Raw genomic sequence first — 19,149 nt, forward strand, 5'->3', positions numbered from 1 at the left:
TACAATTATCTAGTTTACTGATGTTAATGTTAAATGTATTAAGCGATGGAGCGCTGTTAAGGATTTTGCCACAACACACAATGAACTCACTTCAAATTCAGAAATGGCCAATAAAACCAGAAAAATATTGTACTTAATATTTTCCTGGAGGATGCATTTGGGATTAGGCTTTGAAGTTGGTAATAGTGAAAAATGAAGTGAAACAATGATTTTCGTCAATTCTTTTCCAGAATGAGTGCTTAAAGACGTCTGCCTCACAGTTCTGAGGACCGGGGTTCAATCCCCGGCCCCGCCTGTGTGGAGTTTGCATGTTCTCCCCGTGCCTGCGTGGGTTTTCTCCAGGCACTGCGAGTTCCTCCCACATCCCAAAAACATGCATGATAGGTTAATTGATGACTCTAAATTGCCCGTAGGTGTGAATGTGAGTGCGAATGGTTGTTTGTTTGTATGTGCCCTGCGATTGGCTGGCAACCAGTTCAGGGTGTACCCCGCCTCCTGCCCGATGATAGCTGGGATAGGCTCCAGCACACCCCCGACCCTAGTGAGGAGAAGCGGCTCAGAAAATGGATGGATGGATGGAGTGCTTAAAGAGGAGGATGCTCTTCATGTGGCACAGCTTGAAGCAGGCACCAGGTGCATGTGGAGATGGGCCTGGGTTAAGTTGGAGGCCAGAACAGAAAAATCTAAGAAATGAGGCATATATATAATATATATAATATATATATATATATATATATATATATATATATATATATATATATATATATATATATATAGCCTTATTGTACTCTTTAGAGTCTTCCAGATTGCTTAATTTATGTTAAAATCAAAAACATTCTCTGCGGGGGCTCGGGGATCCCCCCAGACCTCCCCTAATTTTTTTTTGTCATCTTTTTCGTGCCTTTGGTGTTTGCATGTCTGAATTTAGACCACTTTGTCCTGCTTTTGAAATCTGTTACAATTAAAGGTATCTGACAGCTAAAGTTAGCCGACTAATATTTACCATCAGAGATTTAGAATATTAATGTTTATCTTCAACTAAAAAGTTTAAATTTGAGAAAATTATATATAAAGTTCTTAAGACCCTTTTTGAGGATGATCAAATAAGTGAATGAATTTAACACTTTTACTATAATTGATAAAAACATTAATCAACATTTAATACCGTTTACCATTTCAACCGCTTTTATACTCACATCTTGGTGATGAAAAGTGTCACTCGTGTCACTCTCTACTTTATCTCGATACTCGGCTGACACTAACAGCAGTGCTACGACTACTGTCGAGCATCATTATACAATATTACATTTTTGCATGATGTTAAATCAATAAGTCAATTTTCTACTACAATTGAAGGTTTTTCTTTTTACAATTCAATTGTAAAATAAAGATTTGTTCTTCATCTCAAGTCATCATAGCATTTAGGCCTGGCCTACAGGAAATAGTTGTTTGTTGGCTATATCCAATGTTGTGTTGGTCATACTATAAAATAATGTATTTATTGTATTTAGGGAATAATGCTGAAGATTACAAAGTTCCTCTCTAAAAACCGCATGCTAAATCACAATCGCAATCTTTGTTTCGAAGAAATAAAAAAAACCCTCACATTTAGGAGTATTTTCCTGTATCTTTCAGCCCTACTCCTGAATGATGACTAGGTAGTTTTAATTGGGCCCACATCGTTAAAGCTTATCGGCTTCCCAGTAACGAGGACTGGGTAAGTGTGGGTAAAGGTTTAGCCACATAAACACACATAATGTGGGTAACTACACACAAATGTGGCTAGAAGATTTTTGTACTTTTTATCCACACTGGCTAAGTGGTTTTATGACCCAGTGCCAACCCTGAGTTATAATAGCAAAGTAACATTACACCTATAATCTCTCGCCACACCTGCAGGGCACTCCAGCTCCCCCATGGGTGCAAGCGCCAAAGTTTAAAATCCCTGCTCTATTGAATAGGGTATATGCTTAACCTTTGACAAAACAGATCGAATCACTTCTTTCCAGCTCAGGTAAATGGCGAAGCCCTATAGTCAGAGACAGAGACAAAGCACTTGTAGAAACTTGAAATGTCTACAATGTCTTTTTTTTAACACAAGATGACACCCCAGAACCGCCAAATATGGCCATATCCGATGTTTCGGCTTTTTTCATGTTTACATATACATCATATGTATCATATCATATTTGTATATGTAAACAAATATACATGTATTTAACTTTTGTCCGAAGACACCAACCATAAAGAAAACAACATTTTAGCAAGTTCAGCTTCAAACCATCATGTAATCAACCCGTAGTAATACATACACAGCATACACAGAAAGTCCGCTAACCTGTTTTCTGGGTTTGGTCCTGGGACGTTCCGCATATAGCGGATTGAGACCAGTCCACTGATTAAGCCCCTGAACATGCATTGGACATAAAATGAGAGTAATTCCTTCAACAGATTGATTATTTTATTTCAAATCCATTGAATGGCGTACAATGGCGAAATCATAAAATACTTGTCATTGTCCAAATTAACGGTGTATTTACTTGGACTTTATTGTTAAGTGTTATGAAGGCAGAACACAAAAATTCAATCATATTGGACTTTCTTTTCCATAACTTCCTGTATTTTATTGTGTATATGCTGAGAGACAAGCAACAAATTCATTCTCCTATTCAAATTGAACTACTGCCAAATAGGCATAACTGTTTCTTTCACTGGTGTCCTCCCACAGGGTTCCTATTGGGCCATAGACACCAACCCTAAAGATGACGCTGCACCCAGCAGGCCAAAGAAGAGGCCACGATCTGGAGAAAGGGTAAGTTGTATTTCCACATCTATTGTTAAATACTGTACATGCGCTGGGATTGGTATTGTATGGAATACTTCTGAAGATAATGATCATTCACTCCACAAATACAGAACCGTATTAACTGTACTGTGTGCTGTCTGTCACAGACTTGCTACATACAGTAGATGCACATTACAGTTAAAGATGAACCAAAAACGCCCAAAAAAATGTCTTGTAAATTTGACACACCACAGATAAGAGCATTGTTAACAAGCTGGACAGTGAATGAATGAAGGAGAAAAATGTCTCCAGGCTTCCAAATGGTCAAGAATTGGGACATTGTTTCAGCTTCCAGATGCTGTGGGCATGTCACTGAAGGCTCTGAAAACCCCGCCTCCCCGGAACTTTCAGCTGTCAATCAAATATGTGCCTTCTCTCACTGCACGCGCTCATGGGCTGCAGAGAAGCAGCCTCTGAGCCACGGCGTAATGACCAACAGCACGACACGCACCTGTCCCCCTGGAAGATTTTTTTTCCCTCCTCATTTTCACCCCGCGACGTGCGGCCGGCAACTGTGTGGCTGACATCCCTTATGCCCTTGTGCCGGACCTCCGGCGGCTACTCTAACCGCTATCAGGCTGGCAAGGGGCCGCGGCGCGGCAGATCCCATTCGGTTCACCGCTACCTGGTAACACGACGTGTGAGGGCAGACAGCAAAGACACTGTAGCCCAAATAACACAAAACACATTACACTTCAGTGAAGATGTATTTTTTTCCAAGTTTTGGGCATAGGTTGATGGATAACTGCACGCTGTACTTGTAGAACTGGGTCAAGTTATTTTGAATAAGGAAGTGGCAATTTCGCCAAATTGCCACTGCATGGAATAATGGCCCTTGGTGTTTATATAGTAGTGGCGGGTCAACTCTTCCTGTTCACTGGTGACATCAGTGCGACGCTGTTTTAGCCCCGCGCCCAAAAAATCTGGACAACTGAGTTGGTGAAAAACAGTTTTAAACTACACTGCTGGTCAAAAGCTTTAGAACACCCCAATTTTTCCAGCCTTTTTTAAAATTGAAATTCATGCAGTTCAATTTCTCATTTTACTCTGAAATGAAAGCACAGTACAAATAAACTATTCAATTTACAAAAGAAATCCTGTAATCAATCTACAAACAAAAGTGTATTCTAAACCTTGAGCAGATACTGTATGACAGCTGAACACACGTGACATTATCTCTAAAATGGAAATCAAATATTCTTCAGAAAGTTCTTCATAACTCTGTTGTGGAAGTTCACATAACTGTGTGACTATTCTTTGGACTTAAACTACTTGACTTTCAATTAAAAATAAAATAAGAAAGAACGGGAAAACATTGCCGTGTTCTAGAACTTTGGATTGGTCAGGGGCATACAGTGGGTATGGAAAGTATTCAGACCCCCTTAAATTTTTCACTTTTTGTTATATTGCAGCCATTTGTTGAAAGAGTTTTTCATTTTTTCCTCATTAATGTACACACAGCACCCCATATTGACAGAAAAAAACGGAAATGTTGAAATTTTTTCAGATATATTAAAAAAGAAAAACTGAAATATCACAGAGCCATAAGTATTCAGACCCTTTGCTCAGTATTTAGAAGAAGCACCCTTTTGATGCTCAATTGGGTTTAAGTCAGGACTCTGACTGGGCCATTCAGGAACAGTCACGGAATTGTTCTGAAGCCACGCCTTTGTTATTTTAGCTGTGTGTCATTGTCTTTTTTTAACGTGAACCTTCGGCCCAGTCTGAGGTCCAGAGCACTGTGGAGAAGGATTTCGTCCAGGATATCCCAGTCCTTGGCCGCATTCATGTTTCCTTCGATTGCAACCAGTCATCCTGTCCCTGCAGCATGATCTGCCACCACCATGCTTGACTGTTGGGACTGTATTGAACAGGTGATGAGCAGTGCCTGGTTTTCTCCACACATACCACTTAGAATTAAGGCCAAAAATTTCTGTCTTGGTCTCATCACACCAGAGAATCTTATTTCTCACCATCTTGGAGTACTTCAGGTGTTTTTTAGCAAACTCCATGCAGGCTTTCGTGTGTCTTGCACTGAGGAGAGGCTTCCGTCGGGCCACTCTGCCATAAAGCCCCGACTGGTGGAGGGCTGCAGTGATGGTTGACTTTCTAGAACTTTCTCCCATCTCCCGACTGCATCTCTGGAGCTCAGCCACACTGATCTTTGGGCTCTTCTCTCCCGATGTCTCAGTTTTGCCGGACGGCCAGCTCTAGGAAGGGTTGTGGTTGTCCCAAACGTCTTCCACTTCAGGATTATGGAGGCCACTGTGCTCTTAGGAACCTTAAGTGCAGCAGAATTTTTTTTGTAACCTTGGCCAGATCTGTGCCTTGCCACAATTCTGTCTCTGAGCTCTTCAGACAGTTCATTTGACCTCATGATTCTCATTTGCTCTGACATGCACTGTGAACTGTAAGGTCTTATATATACAAGTATCTTGCTTTCTTAATCAAGACCAGTCAGTATAATCAAACACAGCTGGACTCCAATGAAGGTGTAGAACCATCTCAAGGATGATCAGAAGAAACGGACAGCACCCGAATTAACTATATGAGTGTCACAGCAAAGGTTCTGAATACTTATGGCTGTGTGATATTTCTGTTTTTCTTTTTTAATACATCTGCAAAAATTTCAACAATTCTGTTTTTTTAATGTCAATATGGGGTGCTGTGTGTACAACAAAAATTAACTTAAATGATTTTAGCAAATGACTGGAATATAACAAAAAGTGAAAGATTTTAAGAGGTTCTGAATACTTTCCATATCCACTGTGTGTATATCCCAACAATTCAGTACTATATTGTTCAGTCTTTGCATGTTTTCAACACTTATCTTCAGACTTATTTAATCTGTTTAGAAACAAGACACGTAAATGACTTGGGTTCATCTTTAAGGTCACTGTGACCTCACATGCATCACATTTCTCATGAAGGTGTTATCTTAGAAACCTGAGGAGTCCATTACATTTGGAACAAGCTTTCATCTCAAAGTAATTTGGTCTCTGGACACTTTTTTTCAGTTTATGTTAAACAAGCAAGAGGTTGCTTTTTTGCAATGAATGAATCTTTTTATTAATCCCAGAGAGGCAACATTACATTTTGTAGATATTTGCATTAATATGAACATGCTTAACTCACGCAGTCCAGGGGAAAAAAAACCACTATGTAGTCTCATTTCTTTTTTCAGTTAACAATACTTTGCAATTGTATATTGACAAAATAGTTATAGTTTCTTTGCTTCGTTTGAGTGACAGACATCCCCACTTCCACCAGTCAGCCACACATCTAAAGCGAGGCAATGTAAGCGCTTTACAAACAGTTCTACCTTTATGTTATTAATGCTCTTTTTTGACTGACACAGTCAGAGAGGTGTTCATTGAATAATATGTTTATTATTGTGGTTGTAGTATACAGTGGTGTCAGACTGCACTGGACCATACGGATAGCTGATTCTAATATTTTGACTCCTGTAGGAAACCAAGGAAATAAAAATATTGTAAACCTATGCAAACTACAACCCAATTAATAAACATCAACAGTAATTAACATATTAGCCATTGCTCTAACTGTTGTAAAGACAGATGTTTTGATACAACTAATTATTGTATGGAATCCATTTCGATTGTCCATGACATGTCAGAATGTCAGAATGTTGTGGCAAGTCGATGTTCATTAATATATTGCACGTCCTCCAGCAAGTGTTGCAGCTTATATGCACACCTTACTGTTGCTGCATGTTATTTTCTTTCAGATCAAGCAGGGTTGACCCAGATGTAAGTCTGTGCTAATTGCAGGCTTGTAGACTTGTTCTGTGCTCAAGATTGCACAGAAAACAGCAGGTACAAGCGTCTGAGTTGATGCAAGGGGGAATGAAAGTGGGTTTTGGTGAAAGTGATTGACAGCAGCCGAGGCTATAAATATATGTAACCCTGCATAAACCCAGCAGACTGCGGCTGGTTGTGTCGTGAACCTGTGAATGTGAATACAAAGAGAACAGAGTGAGCTCTCCATTGCAGATGTCATCTCATTCTCTGGATATAGTCAGAATATTGTACCTTTTATAGTTGATTAGCATGCTCCTCAGCGCACCAAAAAAATTGATTTGACTCAGTGCAGTGTAGTGATATTCCTTTTTGACCACCTTAACAGAACTGTTGTTTGTGCTTAGTATGAATTGGAGCAATCAACAGAGAAACATCCACTTCTACCTTTAGGGCTATAAGCGGGGTGAATAAAAATTTTGATCTGCTTCTCAAATGAGCACCAGAGGTTATGACTTGGTGCTCATCTTTTTTCAGTGACCCACTTACCTCACTGGATGAACTTATGCCCGTTTGTAGGCATAAGAAGTATTATTATTTATTTTTTTACTTATTTTCTGTACAAATAAAGGAATCAAACTTGTTTTTTTGTTTGTAATGACCTCATAAACGTGTTTTGTTGTTTTATGTCCTATTGCATGTACTTTATGTTTTGTTAGTCTTACGGTGTATTCACACCAGGAAAGTCCTTTGGTTCGCTTGTTTGATCCGGACCAAAAACTGACTTTATTTTTTTTGTTTGGTGTGGTTCGCATTCACATTGTACATTTGGAAAGCAAACTATAATTTGTAAACAAAGCCACGGGTGTAACAATCGTTGTTCCCATTGGACAGAAATGACGCGTTGCTCTGCTACAATCGTTACCATGGGAACAACAACAAGGATTGCGCCGATGTATAATGTTGGGGGGAAAAAAGAACAAAAAGAGGAAAAAACGTGGGGTGGTCACCGGATGCTCGGGGGAGTACGTTTTGGGATGTCCATTCAAGGAGAGCTTGAGGTATGTTCACGTACTTAATAAAACGGCTCGCAAGCAGCCGGCAATATCGTTACGTAGCTACCTAGCTACTACTAGCACTAATGTACGTAAACATGCCGTGTTCCGTCTGTTCTCGTCGAATCGAATACTGAAGCTTGTCAAGCTAACAAAAACCCACATTTTGCAATGTCCAGGAAATTAGAATGTTACATAACAAACAGTCAAAAAGATTTTAATATGGAAACGAGGTTGGAAATGGCCTTCTGAAAAGTATTTTCTTGTGTTAAATGATTCTTTCACTTTTGGAATTGCAATGCTGAAATACAATGAACCTTCCTACAGTATTCTAATTTATTGAGATGCACTTAGATGTAGGACATTTTCTAATACTTTATCTTCTACCACTGAAAGTGGTCTCCAGTCCCGAGTGATCCACTTTGCGAGTGGATTTGTGAGTTTGTGCAATGATTAGTTTTGCCCTTAAGACAGTCAATTGATTGTATTTGGTATACTGATGAAACTCGTACCACGACTGCTAGACTCTCAGCTCCGGTGGTTTCTGTGCTCGCTGCAAGCTTTGCAGATATGAACAGACTTGATACCCCTGCGCACTGCGATGTATCTACAGCGGGCAATAGGCGGGGCTATGTTCCCATACAAGATGGTGCCGACCCGAGTGGTCACCTCGGTAACGCTCTCTAGTACTGTCTATGTTTTTGTCCTTTTCTTTCATCTTTGGAGAAATTACGTGACTTACTTACACAAGGGAAGATTTGCTAAACATTAGGGAATCTACTCTGGACTTTATTTCACCAACTTTCACAAATTCAAACTCACTGGCAGAGCGGCTATGGCTCTATGGAGCATGGTGGAAGCGAAGACGACGCCACAGAGGGATGCGTGCACCGAGTGCAGGTTAAGCTTCGACAGCGTGGATTGCGAATGCCGCTCCCGTTAATTCACCAACTCTACCCAACAAAATGGAGGAGCATAGTTTACACAGATGGATAGATAATTTATTTATCCAGTGAGGAACATTAAATTGTCACAGCAACAATATTCACACATAGACACTTGCATTAATACTATAACACAACTAATAAAGTACAAGTAAAAAAGATAACAGCATTGAGGACGGATTAAAAGAAATTTGAATCTAGAATAAACAAGAAAAAACAGATTAACATGTTACGTCTGTAAATGGTAAGTAATAAATAGAGTATAACTATGCTGCAGCAATATTTTTAGAATAAGTGCAAAGTGGAAAGCACAGTATTTTTAACGGTGATATATGTCATCAAAATGATGAATTAATACACTGTCTATGAAACATTGCTTCATAGTTCAGCTGAATAGACAATGGGCAATGTGAAGGGAGGCTATTTGGGGGTGCATTGGCCCATTAAACTCCCGCTGCCCATGACAGGCTGGCTGCAGCTCACGAATTGGGAGGCAAGGACAGAATGACATCACAACCAATTAGTGGGGCTGTTTATAATGACTGGAAATCCGTCCAATGACGGTAGAGGCGCAGGAAGGTGGGACCAGTCACAGTGGAACGGCCGAACACATTCTAAGGAAATTTATTGCCAGCTTGATGCTTTTTTGTACCTATGCTGTGTGGAAAAGACATCTAGTCACCTCGAAACAGCTTAGCTCGTGTACCTTTTACACTGAAACATTATTGCTTTACATGGCAGGATAACACTACTTCTCATTAGTGCTAAAATCTATCACGATATGGGCCATTTTATATCACGATAACTATACCCCACGATATCCTATAGTACGTTTTCAGTTATTCTATGAAAAATTATACTACATACTATGACAGCTGGCGGCATGGTGGCCGACTGGTTAGAGCGTCAGCCTCACAGTTCTGAGGACCTGGGTTCAATCCCCGGCCCCGCCTGTGTGCAGTTTGCATGTTCTCCCCGTGCCTGCGTGGGTTTTCTCCGGGCACTCCGGTTTCCTCCCACATCTCAAAAACATGCATGAATTGGAGACTCTAAATTGCCCGTAGGCATGACTGTGAGTGCGAATGGTTGTTTGTTCCTATGTGCCCTGCGATTGGCTGGCAACCAGTTCAGGGTGTACCCCGCCTTCTACCCGATGACAGCTGGGATAGGCTCCAGCACGCCCGCGACCCTAGTGAGGAGAAGCGGCTCAGAAATTGGATGGATGGATACTATGACAGCTTACTTTTTCTCACTCTATTTGAAGCGAAATTAAACAGACCTGTCACAAATGAGATGCATCCTGTCATGAGCCATCCTGCAGTTCTACTATTGGAGCCTGGGTGGGGCTTTGCGCCCTCTCGATCTCTCTCTCCCCTCCCCTCTCTCTATTTCCAGCACCTTCCTCGGCCGCACCTGTCATCAATCAGCCCTCGTTACCACCTGCTTTTAAACCTGCCTGAACCCAGAAAACCTTGCAAGAGTATTGAAGCTTCTACAGCGGTACCACAGCTCCTCGGTCTTGAAGTAAGCCTACTCAATTCCTCGTGTCCTTTCTGACCTCTGTGTCTCTCCTTGTCCTCAGTGTTCCTTGCACCCACGCCGCCAAGCCAGGCGCCTGCCCTCGTCACCGCCTGCCACACATTCCCTGCCTCAACTATCTGCCAGCGCACCTCAAGGACCATCTACATTTTCCTTTTTTCAATAAACTGTTCATCACAACCTCTCAGCCTCCGCCTGCTCTTGGGTCCAGCCTCAATCCGTTCGTGACACATCCAGCAGTGCTGGAATATAATATAGTTTTTCGTACATCTTCTCCAGGTGATAGAAGAGGTTTGTTGTGTGGCATCAAGTGAGGGAATCTTTTTGTGGCACAGTTTGCATATGACTGTTTTCTACTCTGCGTTGGACTTCTTCAGTCCAAAATGTAACCAAACCAAAGGTGTACCCTCTCAAGTGCCTCTTGGGCTGCATGGGACCCTGTCTCTTTCTGTTGTAACTGCAGGCATGATGGTTGCGACAAAAATGCACCCCTGTGTGTGTTAAATAATGTAAAACAGCGTCATGTTGCCAACGTTATAATAGTTTTGGATTTTCCATTATAGTTAGTTTTTAGCGGCACTCTAAATTGCCCGTAGGCATGACTGTGAGTGCGAATGGTTGTTTGTTCCTATGTGCCCTGCGATTGGCTGGCAACCAGTTCAGGGTGTACCCCGCCTCCTGCCCGATGACAGCTGGGATAGGCTCCAGCACCCCCGCGACCCTAGTGAGGAGAAGCGGCTCAGAAAATGGATGGATAGTTAGTTTTTATTTCATTTTGACTTTTGTTTTTCAAATTCAGTTAGTTTTAATTAGTATTTAGAGAAGGTATGTTTGTTTTTATTTTTTCAAAAATGCTTTCTTTATTTTTATTAGTTTCAGTATTGTATTTTTTTTATTTGTGGTATTTGTCAAGTGTGACATTTTAAAAACACACAATAATTATTGTGTAATTAAATCTCAACAAAAAATACTAGAGAGGTCCCGATCAAATTTTTTTCCACCCGAGTCCAAGTCTGCCAATACTGAGTCCCAATTCGAGACATGTAACTATCAGAAGTCCATCCATCCATTGTCAACTTTTAATATTAAAAGTGCAACCAAAATATAATTTTTTCTTAAGTAAAATAATATTAAAAGAAAAAACAAGAACAAAAACTATAGACAGTGGGTACGGAAAGTATTCAGACCCCCTTAAATTTTTCACTCTTTGTTATATTGCAGCCATTTGCTAAAATCATTTAAGTTATTTTTTTGTCCTCATTAATGTACACACCGCACCCCATATTGACAGAAAAAATGGAATTGTTGAAATTTTTTGCAGATTTATTAAAAAAGAAAAACTGAAATAGCAGCCATTTTCAGGTCTCTCCAGAGATGCTCAATTGGGTTTAATTCAGGGCTCTGACTGGGCCATTCAAGAACAGTCTTGGAGTTGTTCTGAGGCCACTCCTTCGTTATTTTAGCTGTGTGCTTAGGGTCATTGTCTTGTTGGAAGGTGAACCTTCGGCCCAGTCTGAGGTCCTGAGCACTCTGGAGAAGGTTTTCGTCCAGGATATCCCTGTACTTGGTCACATTCATCTTTCCTTTGATTGCAACCAGTCGTCCTGTCCCTGTAGCTGAAAAACACCCCCACAGCATGATCTGCCACCACCATGCTTGACTGTTGGGACTGTATTGGACAGGTGATGAGCAGTGCCTGGTTTTCTCCACACATACCACTTTGTCTTGGTCTCATCAGACCAGACAATCTTATTTCTCACCATCTTGGAGTCCTTCAGGTGTTTTTTCGCAAACTCCATGCGGGCTTTCATGTGTCTTTCACTGAGGAGAGCCTTCCGTCGGGCCACTCTGCCGTAAAGTCCTGACTGGTGGAGGGCTGCAGTGATGGTTACTTTCTAGATCTTTCTCCCATCTCCCGACTGCATCTCTGGAGCTCAACCACAGGGATCTTTGGGTTCTTCTTTACCTCTCTCACCAATGCTCTTCTCCCTCAGTTGCTCAGTTTGGCCGGACGGCCAGCTCTAGGAAGGGTTCTGGTCGTCCCAAACATCTTCCATTTAAGGTTTATGGACGTCACTGTGCTCTTAGGAACTTTAAGTGCAGCAGCAATTTTTTTGTAACCTTGGCCAGATCTGTGCCTTGCTACAATTCTGTCTCTGAGCTCCTGAGGCAGTTCCTTTGACCTCATGATTCTCATTTGCTCTGACATGCACTGTGAGCTGTAAGGTTTTACATAGACAGGTGTGTGGCTTTCCTAATCAAGTCCAATCAGTATAATCAAACACAGCTGGACTCCAATGAAGGTGTAGAACCATCTCAAGGATGATCAGAGGCAATGGACAGCACCCAAGTTAAATATGAGTGCCAGAGCAAAGGGTCTGAATACTTATGGCTGTGTGATATTTCAGTTGTTCTTTTTTAATAAATCTGCAAAAATTTCAACAATTCTATTTTTTTCTGTCAATATGGGGTGCGGCGTGTACATTAATGAGGAAAAAAATGAACTTAAACGATTTTAGCAAATGGCTGCAATATAACAAAGTGTGAAAAATTTAAGGGGGTCTGAATACTTTCCGTTCCCACTGTATATTTAGCAAATACAAATAATTTTGGTAATCCCAATTGACCTAAAACAGGCAAATTTTAGGATGATTTCATGTTAGACAATCGGGGGGGGGGGGGGGGGGGGTGGCTTATCTGGTGTTCCTGCTGTGTGTGCCTTGGCCTCTTTGGAGCAGTGTGGTGCGATGCATGCATGGAGCTACGTTTGCAGGAAAAAAGAATAGAAGAACGTCACAGACAAAATATTAACTTATTTTTCACAGATTATGAAGAATATATTCCTGTGAGTATTGTTATATTACCTGTCTGTATGTGTTACTTTGGAGTTTGTGTATAAATTGTTTGAAGGTAAATCTCACCCGTGATCTAATGCTAATTCTAGTTAGCCTGTCATTGGGGGTTTCCATTGACTGTTAGCATTAAGCTTGGAATTTCTAAAACGATCATGTGTGTTTAAATATACAACGTGTGTAAATATACGTGTGTAAAAAATACCATTTTAAAAAAGTGTATTAACTTTCTAACAGATAAGCAACCATCCACAGATCAAATACATGTACTGTATAAGAGTCCACAGAAAAGTGTGTGAATGTGAGTGCGGATGGTTGTTTGTTTATGTGTGCCCTGTGATTGGCTGGCAACCAGTTTAGGGTGTGCCCCGCCTCTTGCCCGAAGATAGCTGGGATGGGCTCCGGCACTCGCGCGACCCTTGTGAGGATAAGGGGCTCAGAAAATGGATGGATGGATGGATGTTTAACTTACAAAGAATACATTTTCTTTTCCTTCCCTTGATGCAAAATTGCAAACTTCTCCAGTGGACTTTCAGATTTGTGACTGTTAGATAGACAGATAGAAAGAAAGTAAGCTTGCTTTCACCTGCTGTATCTTCAGTGAAAGGGCATCCAGTCTTTTAATTTTTTTTTTTAATGTCCATGATTATTTTGACAACACTTTTAAAGTTTTCCTCCTGTTGCTTAAGGGTTATTGGCAGTAGTTCAATCACCTGCTGTGTCAGCCAGACAAACTCCTTGTCTGGTTTCAGATCTGCTTTTCGTGGCGACAAACATTTTGAGACTCTTGGCAGTTGTCCGTTTCTCTGAATTTTCCCCAAAAGACAACGTGAAGGTTCCGTGAAGGAACTAGCTAGTCGGTAGCTGTCTTTGCCATTTCAGTGAGCAACACGTAGCAACAAAAACAGCTTGTACGTAAAAGTTAGCTTTGCTGCAAAACTTGTGCTTGGTCTGTCAATACGACAGCGCTGCCCAATGACGTCACTTCTAGGTGACACAGTAAAGTACATTTCTCAAAGGACTGTTGAACCTACCTTCTGTATCTATATTGATGTATTTATCAAAAAATCAGTACATTTAAAAATCAACGCCAAAAGCTCATGTATGAAATTGACAGACGAAAACGAAGGACATTTTTCGCTACAATTATACTTGGTCTTTGTTAGTTTTGCAAAGGTAAAATGACATTTTAGTTAGTGAATGTTTTTTTTAAAAAACATTCTCATTTTAATTTTATTTCATTTACGAATGTTTTTTCAATTTTAGTTTTTCTTATTTCGGTCGTTTTCATTTACTATAGTAACCTTGCATGTTGCCAAATCAGGTGAACTGCTGTTAAACAAACACCACAAAGACCGTGTTGCAAAATACAACCAGGAGACATAAACGTGGTGATATTTCTTCTTTTACGAAAATAGTTTTTGATTCTTGTTTGTCTCTTAGAGAAACCGAGTGCATGCATAATGACAAAAATAATACAGTGCAGAGGTGTTGTTTTCATATAATTCACCGTGGAACTAAGGGCTGATTAATGTGTTCCATACGTGGGTTTTTGGTGTGCCGGACCTCCGGTTTACTGCCAAGTTTTCTGAACAACGTGTAGTTTGAGATAAATATGTTCAGTAAAATGTTCAGTGATACTCCGCCTACAACTCCCTTTCTTCGGCACCACAACAGCGTACATTGTAGATATATTTTCTTGGAAAACGGCTGAATGACAATAGAAATGATTTGCCGCAATAGACATTTTTCTATCATCCCCATGACATATACAGTATATCGTCATATCGCCCAGCATTACTTCTCAGTGGTTTTAGTTTTGTACAATAAGATGTTTGCCTACCCAACGTACACACATCCACGCACGCACACACACATGCACACGCACAAAACAAACACTGTGTCATTTCATTAAAGAAAACCATCCGACTCTTTAATCATAGAGGGTCTTCTACCTTCTTTTCATCGTTTGTCTCTGTCCCTGCTGCTGAATCTTGATCATTATCTCACTGTCTGTCTGTCTGCTTGCGTGTCTGTGTCTGTCTGGGCCTGCATACCTGCTCGCTCGCATCTCCAGCAGGAGGCATTTAAGGCTTCAAGCGGGCTCGCAGTGACAAAATGTGCAATCAGACTTTTTGAAGGTAAAAGGCAGAGGAGGCATGAGAAATGACGGGTAGGGGTGAAAGAAGAGCATCCATAGAGGAATTAGACGATGAGATGAAGAGGAAAAAGTCACGCTGCAAGGGGAAATAGATAACAAGGAGATGAGGGAGTGGAGGGAGAGTATTCCAGTGTTATGTTCCAGTTAATTACCACACAAGACCTCAGGCTGCCGTTAGACATATTTTCTTCAACGGGGATTTTTTTTCCCCTTTTAAATTACAAACATTAATTAATTCCGAGGCTTGTCAACTCGTCTTATATGGATGGGGCCTTCGACCCCTTTTCTTACGCCTCGCTTACACCGCTGGCAGACACGCCACGGGCTGTCACATGGGCTGAGGCAAGGCAGCAGGGTTTTAAGTGTGAAGCGTTATCATCATGAAAGGGGAAAAAAAGGTTTGCAAAATATGTCTGGCTGTTTCTTTGCTTTAAGTCGTCAGGATGCAGGGCTAAACAGCAGCTCCTTGCATGCATTGTCTAAATGTGTAGACAGACTACCTGCATCTCTGAGCTTAATCACTCTCTTTATTTGCTTCTCTCTGGGCCTGTCTGCCACCACTCAATTATCTCTCTTCCCTTCTTCCACTCCCCTCCGCATCCCGTCACCGTCTGCTCTGTAACTGCCTCCACCAGGGAGACAGCATCCTGTTTCTTTGGGAGTTTATCATAAATTAAAGATTGCATTGTTACCAACCAATCCTCTTACTGTAAGCAGTTTGGGAAGGCAGCACAGAAAGCAGCATTGAGCCCTAAAAGGAGTCAGGCTACAAAAAAAATATAATCCACTATTTTATTTTTTGATTTGCCCCTCATTGATCTTTGGCTAGTTCCTTGTAGCCTCAAATTCCGTTAACCCTTCTGCAGCTCTCTGAGGACTCAAAGCAATGAACGTCTTCTGAATACATTCAGCACACTTGAATAATACATGAGGATGCCTTGATGCAGCTTAGTGTGTGTGATGTGTCCACTTTGTGGGTCGTTTAAGTGTCCAGCAATTTAAATGAAGCGCGCCTCAAATAGTTCACACAGTTGCAGCCGCGGGTGCTCTGGTGATGCAGGAGGCTCCCGATGTAATCATAAATTTGCAATATTCAGACATTTTTCATAACCAATGTCACATTTAATTTCCTCCGTCACTTTTACTCTCACCCGTCTCTGCATATTTCTAATTAACAGAGATCATATATGACCTATGCTTTTCCATGTGAGTAAACGGAAGAAACACTCAATTCTTGGATGGAACTCATGGAAAAGAACACTGCTACTTAGTAGACTATATCAAATTTACAGTGGTACCTTGAAGTTCCAACACTCAAAAGTTAGTTTAGTTGAAAACATGCTCTGAAGTTCAAACAATTTAGAACTGTTATCATAGATGACGTCAGCATCAGGGTTACGGATTTACCTTAAGGCAAGCACAGGCACTTGCCTGGAGCTCAGAGCTGTCTAAGGGCTCCTAAACACGTCAAAAGAAAACAAAAATAACGTTTGATATGTAATTATCATAATTTTAGTCTTAATTTAGGCATTTAAAACACATCAAAATGCTTAATCCATCATGATTGTTTCGAGTGCTTACCCCATTCATTCTCATGCAATAGACTAGTCCAGCTTCTTACTGTACATGTCCAAATTAAGTGGAGTTATACCGGTAGAGGGATGAAGAGGATAAGGTGTGAGTAAAATAAACAGTTTTTAATCAAAACTACCATAGTTTTCAACCTTTGTTAGCCGACAACAGCAAGAGCCAGAAGCTCTTGTCAGTTAAAGTAGTATTGCTGTCAGTGTCAACCGAGGAGTATATTGTAGAAAAGACGTGGACTGTGACACAAGTGACTCTTCATCACAGAGATGTGAGTATTAAAGCGGTCATCAACTATTTTCCTGTACAAGTACAGTAAAACGTTCGAGACAATTTAGTTAGTGAATAACAATCCTCAAGAAGGATTTCAAAGAATTTATCAAGATCCAGAAAAAAAAGAGATTTTTTTTTTTATTCACACTTTGTAGTTGATGATAAACATATATATCAAAATCTTTACAGTACACAAATGTGGAGGGCCAGACAGTTTGCCTTGAGCCCCGAAATGAATAAATACGCCCCTTACTGAGCATAACATGCAAGCTGCCAGCGCAATTTACAAGACTTCATTCCCGCCAGCATCAAAGGATTGACTCTGCATTGCATGTGTTTTGATTTTTCCTTTGGCCTTTTGTGAGAAGAGTTATATCCACATAAGTTAGAGAAGAGGTATAGCTACTTAAAGTTACTGTGAAGTACGGTGGCCTGGCAGTGCAAAACAATATAACAACTTGTGAAACACTTTTACATTTCAGAAAACAAATTAACAAAAGCCAAAATACTTTTACATTTCAGAAAACAAATTATCAAAAACCAAAACACTTTTACATTTCAGAAAACAAATCAACAAAATCCAAAATACTTTTACATTTCAGAAAACAAATCAACAAAAGTCAAAATACTTTTACATTTCAGAAAACAAATCAACAAAAGCCAAAATACTTTTACATTTCAGAAAACAAATTACCAAAAACCGAAACACTTTTACATTTCAGAAAACATAAACAAAAGCAGAAACACTTTTACAAAAGACGAAACAAATTACAAAAGACAAACCACCCGGAAAGGGAACGTCCCATTTCACAGACATTCTTCGAAATCCCTTTCTCGGCAAGACCCGCCCCACTTCAACATTGATGTTAAACATTTGATGCTTTACGTACTATTTATATGGCTTGAGCCGAGGCAAGGAAACCACCCGACTGAAGTATGGCGAAGTGTGCGTGCTTTGGCAACTGTTTCCTCGAGCGGCCAATCGGTCGCCCACTAGCTTTGACGCGATTCAAAATTAAAATCTCTGTTGCACAGAGTCTTAACGACCCAGTTTACATTCAATCAAAATACACAGAAGCTTTCCCCTACGTTCAAAATACATTTCCGGGTTTGTGAGCCATGCCGCCGCGTTGCCTCGACTCAAGCCATATAATTTGTACGTAAAGCATCAAATGTTCTTTAACATCAATGCTAAACTATATTCATAATGTATAATGTGCCTGTCGATGAAAAAGCATAGCTTGTGACCAGAATGTATCCAAGCGATGCAAATATCCACACTTTCCCTTTAATTCTCACCAGCATCCTCTCTCTTTAGCAACCTGCTTCTTTCCTGACTCTTAATCTATCTTTTTATGGTTTGGTCTCCTTCCATCTGCCCTTCCCACAATGCAGGAGCCAATCATGTTGAAGCGGGGCGAGCCTTGCTGAGAAAGAGTGTGGGATTTTGAAGAATGTCTGTGAAATAGGACGTTCCCTTTGCGGGTGTTTAGTCTTTTGTAATTTCTTTTGTCTTTTCGAAAAGTGTTTCTGCTTTTGATAATGCGTTTTCTGAAATGTAAAAGTGTTTTGGCTTTTGTTAATTTGTTTTCTGAAGTGTTTCACAATTTGTTATATTGTTTTGCACTTCCAGGCCACTGTCGTGAAGTAAGCAGACGCACAATCAAAACTGGAAAGGCTTAGGTGGTGTCCATGTACTTTTGTCCAATGTTAGTGTTACATGATAGTTGGAGATGATCACCAGCAGTCACGGATGACTGAACAATGTAGGTTATATTAAGTGATGTTTAGGGGCATTACCGGTTGAATTTTGGTGGGGCACCATTGCCATTTTGATTCATAGGGCTGCAACTGCATATTTTTGTTAACAAACTAATTTGTTTTAGACCTTTTGTGACTGGTGCCATGCATTTGAGTAGAAGATCATGTAGACTGCATCCTAGGTAGCTTCTCGCACAAGCAGCTTGCTAACAAATCGTAGTGTTTTATGTGTGTGCTATATTTGAATGCTTTGCAACACAGTGACTCCTACTGTATATTGCGGTCCCTCTTCACGCCATTGTATCATATTTTTTTTAAACAATAATTTTTTTATGGGTTTTTACATGCCCTTGCATGTGCAAAATGAGGCACGGTCA

The 19,149-nt window shown here is 40.5% G+C and overlaps 1 protein-coding gene across 7 annotated transcripts in view; it reads left to right on the plus strand.

The window, feature by feature from the left end:
• LOC133482737 (forkhead box protein J3-like) overlaps positions 1 to 19,149 on the plus strand; it is a 105,243-nt gene that overhangs the window by 57,205 nt on the left and 28,889 nt on the right. For 3 of the 7 annotated variants that reach the window (XM_061783186.1, XM_061783209.1, XM_061783191.1), the window contains 2 exons: positions 2,729 to 2,812; positions 9,998 to 10,126. In XM_061783186.1, the coding sequence (XP_061639170.1) occupies positions 2,729 to 2,812; positions 9,998 to 10,126 (213 nt within the window). Of the gene's footprint in view, positions 1 to 2,728; positions 2,813 to 3,133; positions 10,127 to 19,149 lie in introns of those variants that run through there. The other 4 variants (XM_061783199.1, XM_061783234.1, XM_061783218.1 and 1 more) reach the window with 2 other exon arrangements.

Source organism: Phyllopteryx taeniolatus, chromosome 1, assembly GCF_024500385.1.
Source record: "Phyllopteryx taeniolatus isolate TA_2022b chromosome 1, UOR_Ptae_1.2, whole genome shotgun sequence".
NCBI lineage: Eukaryota > Metazoa > Chordata > Actinopteri > Syngnathiformes > Syngnathidae > Phyllopteryx > Phyllopteryx taeniolatus.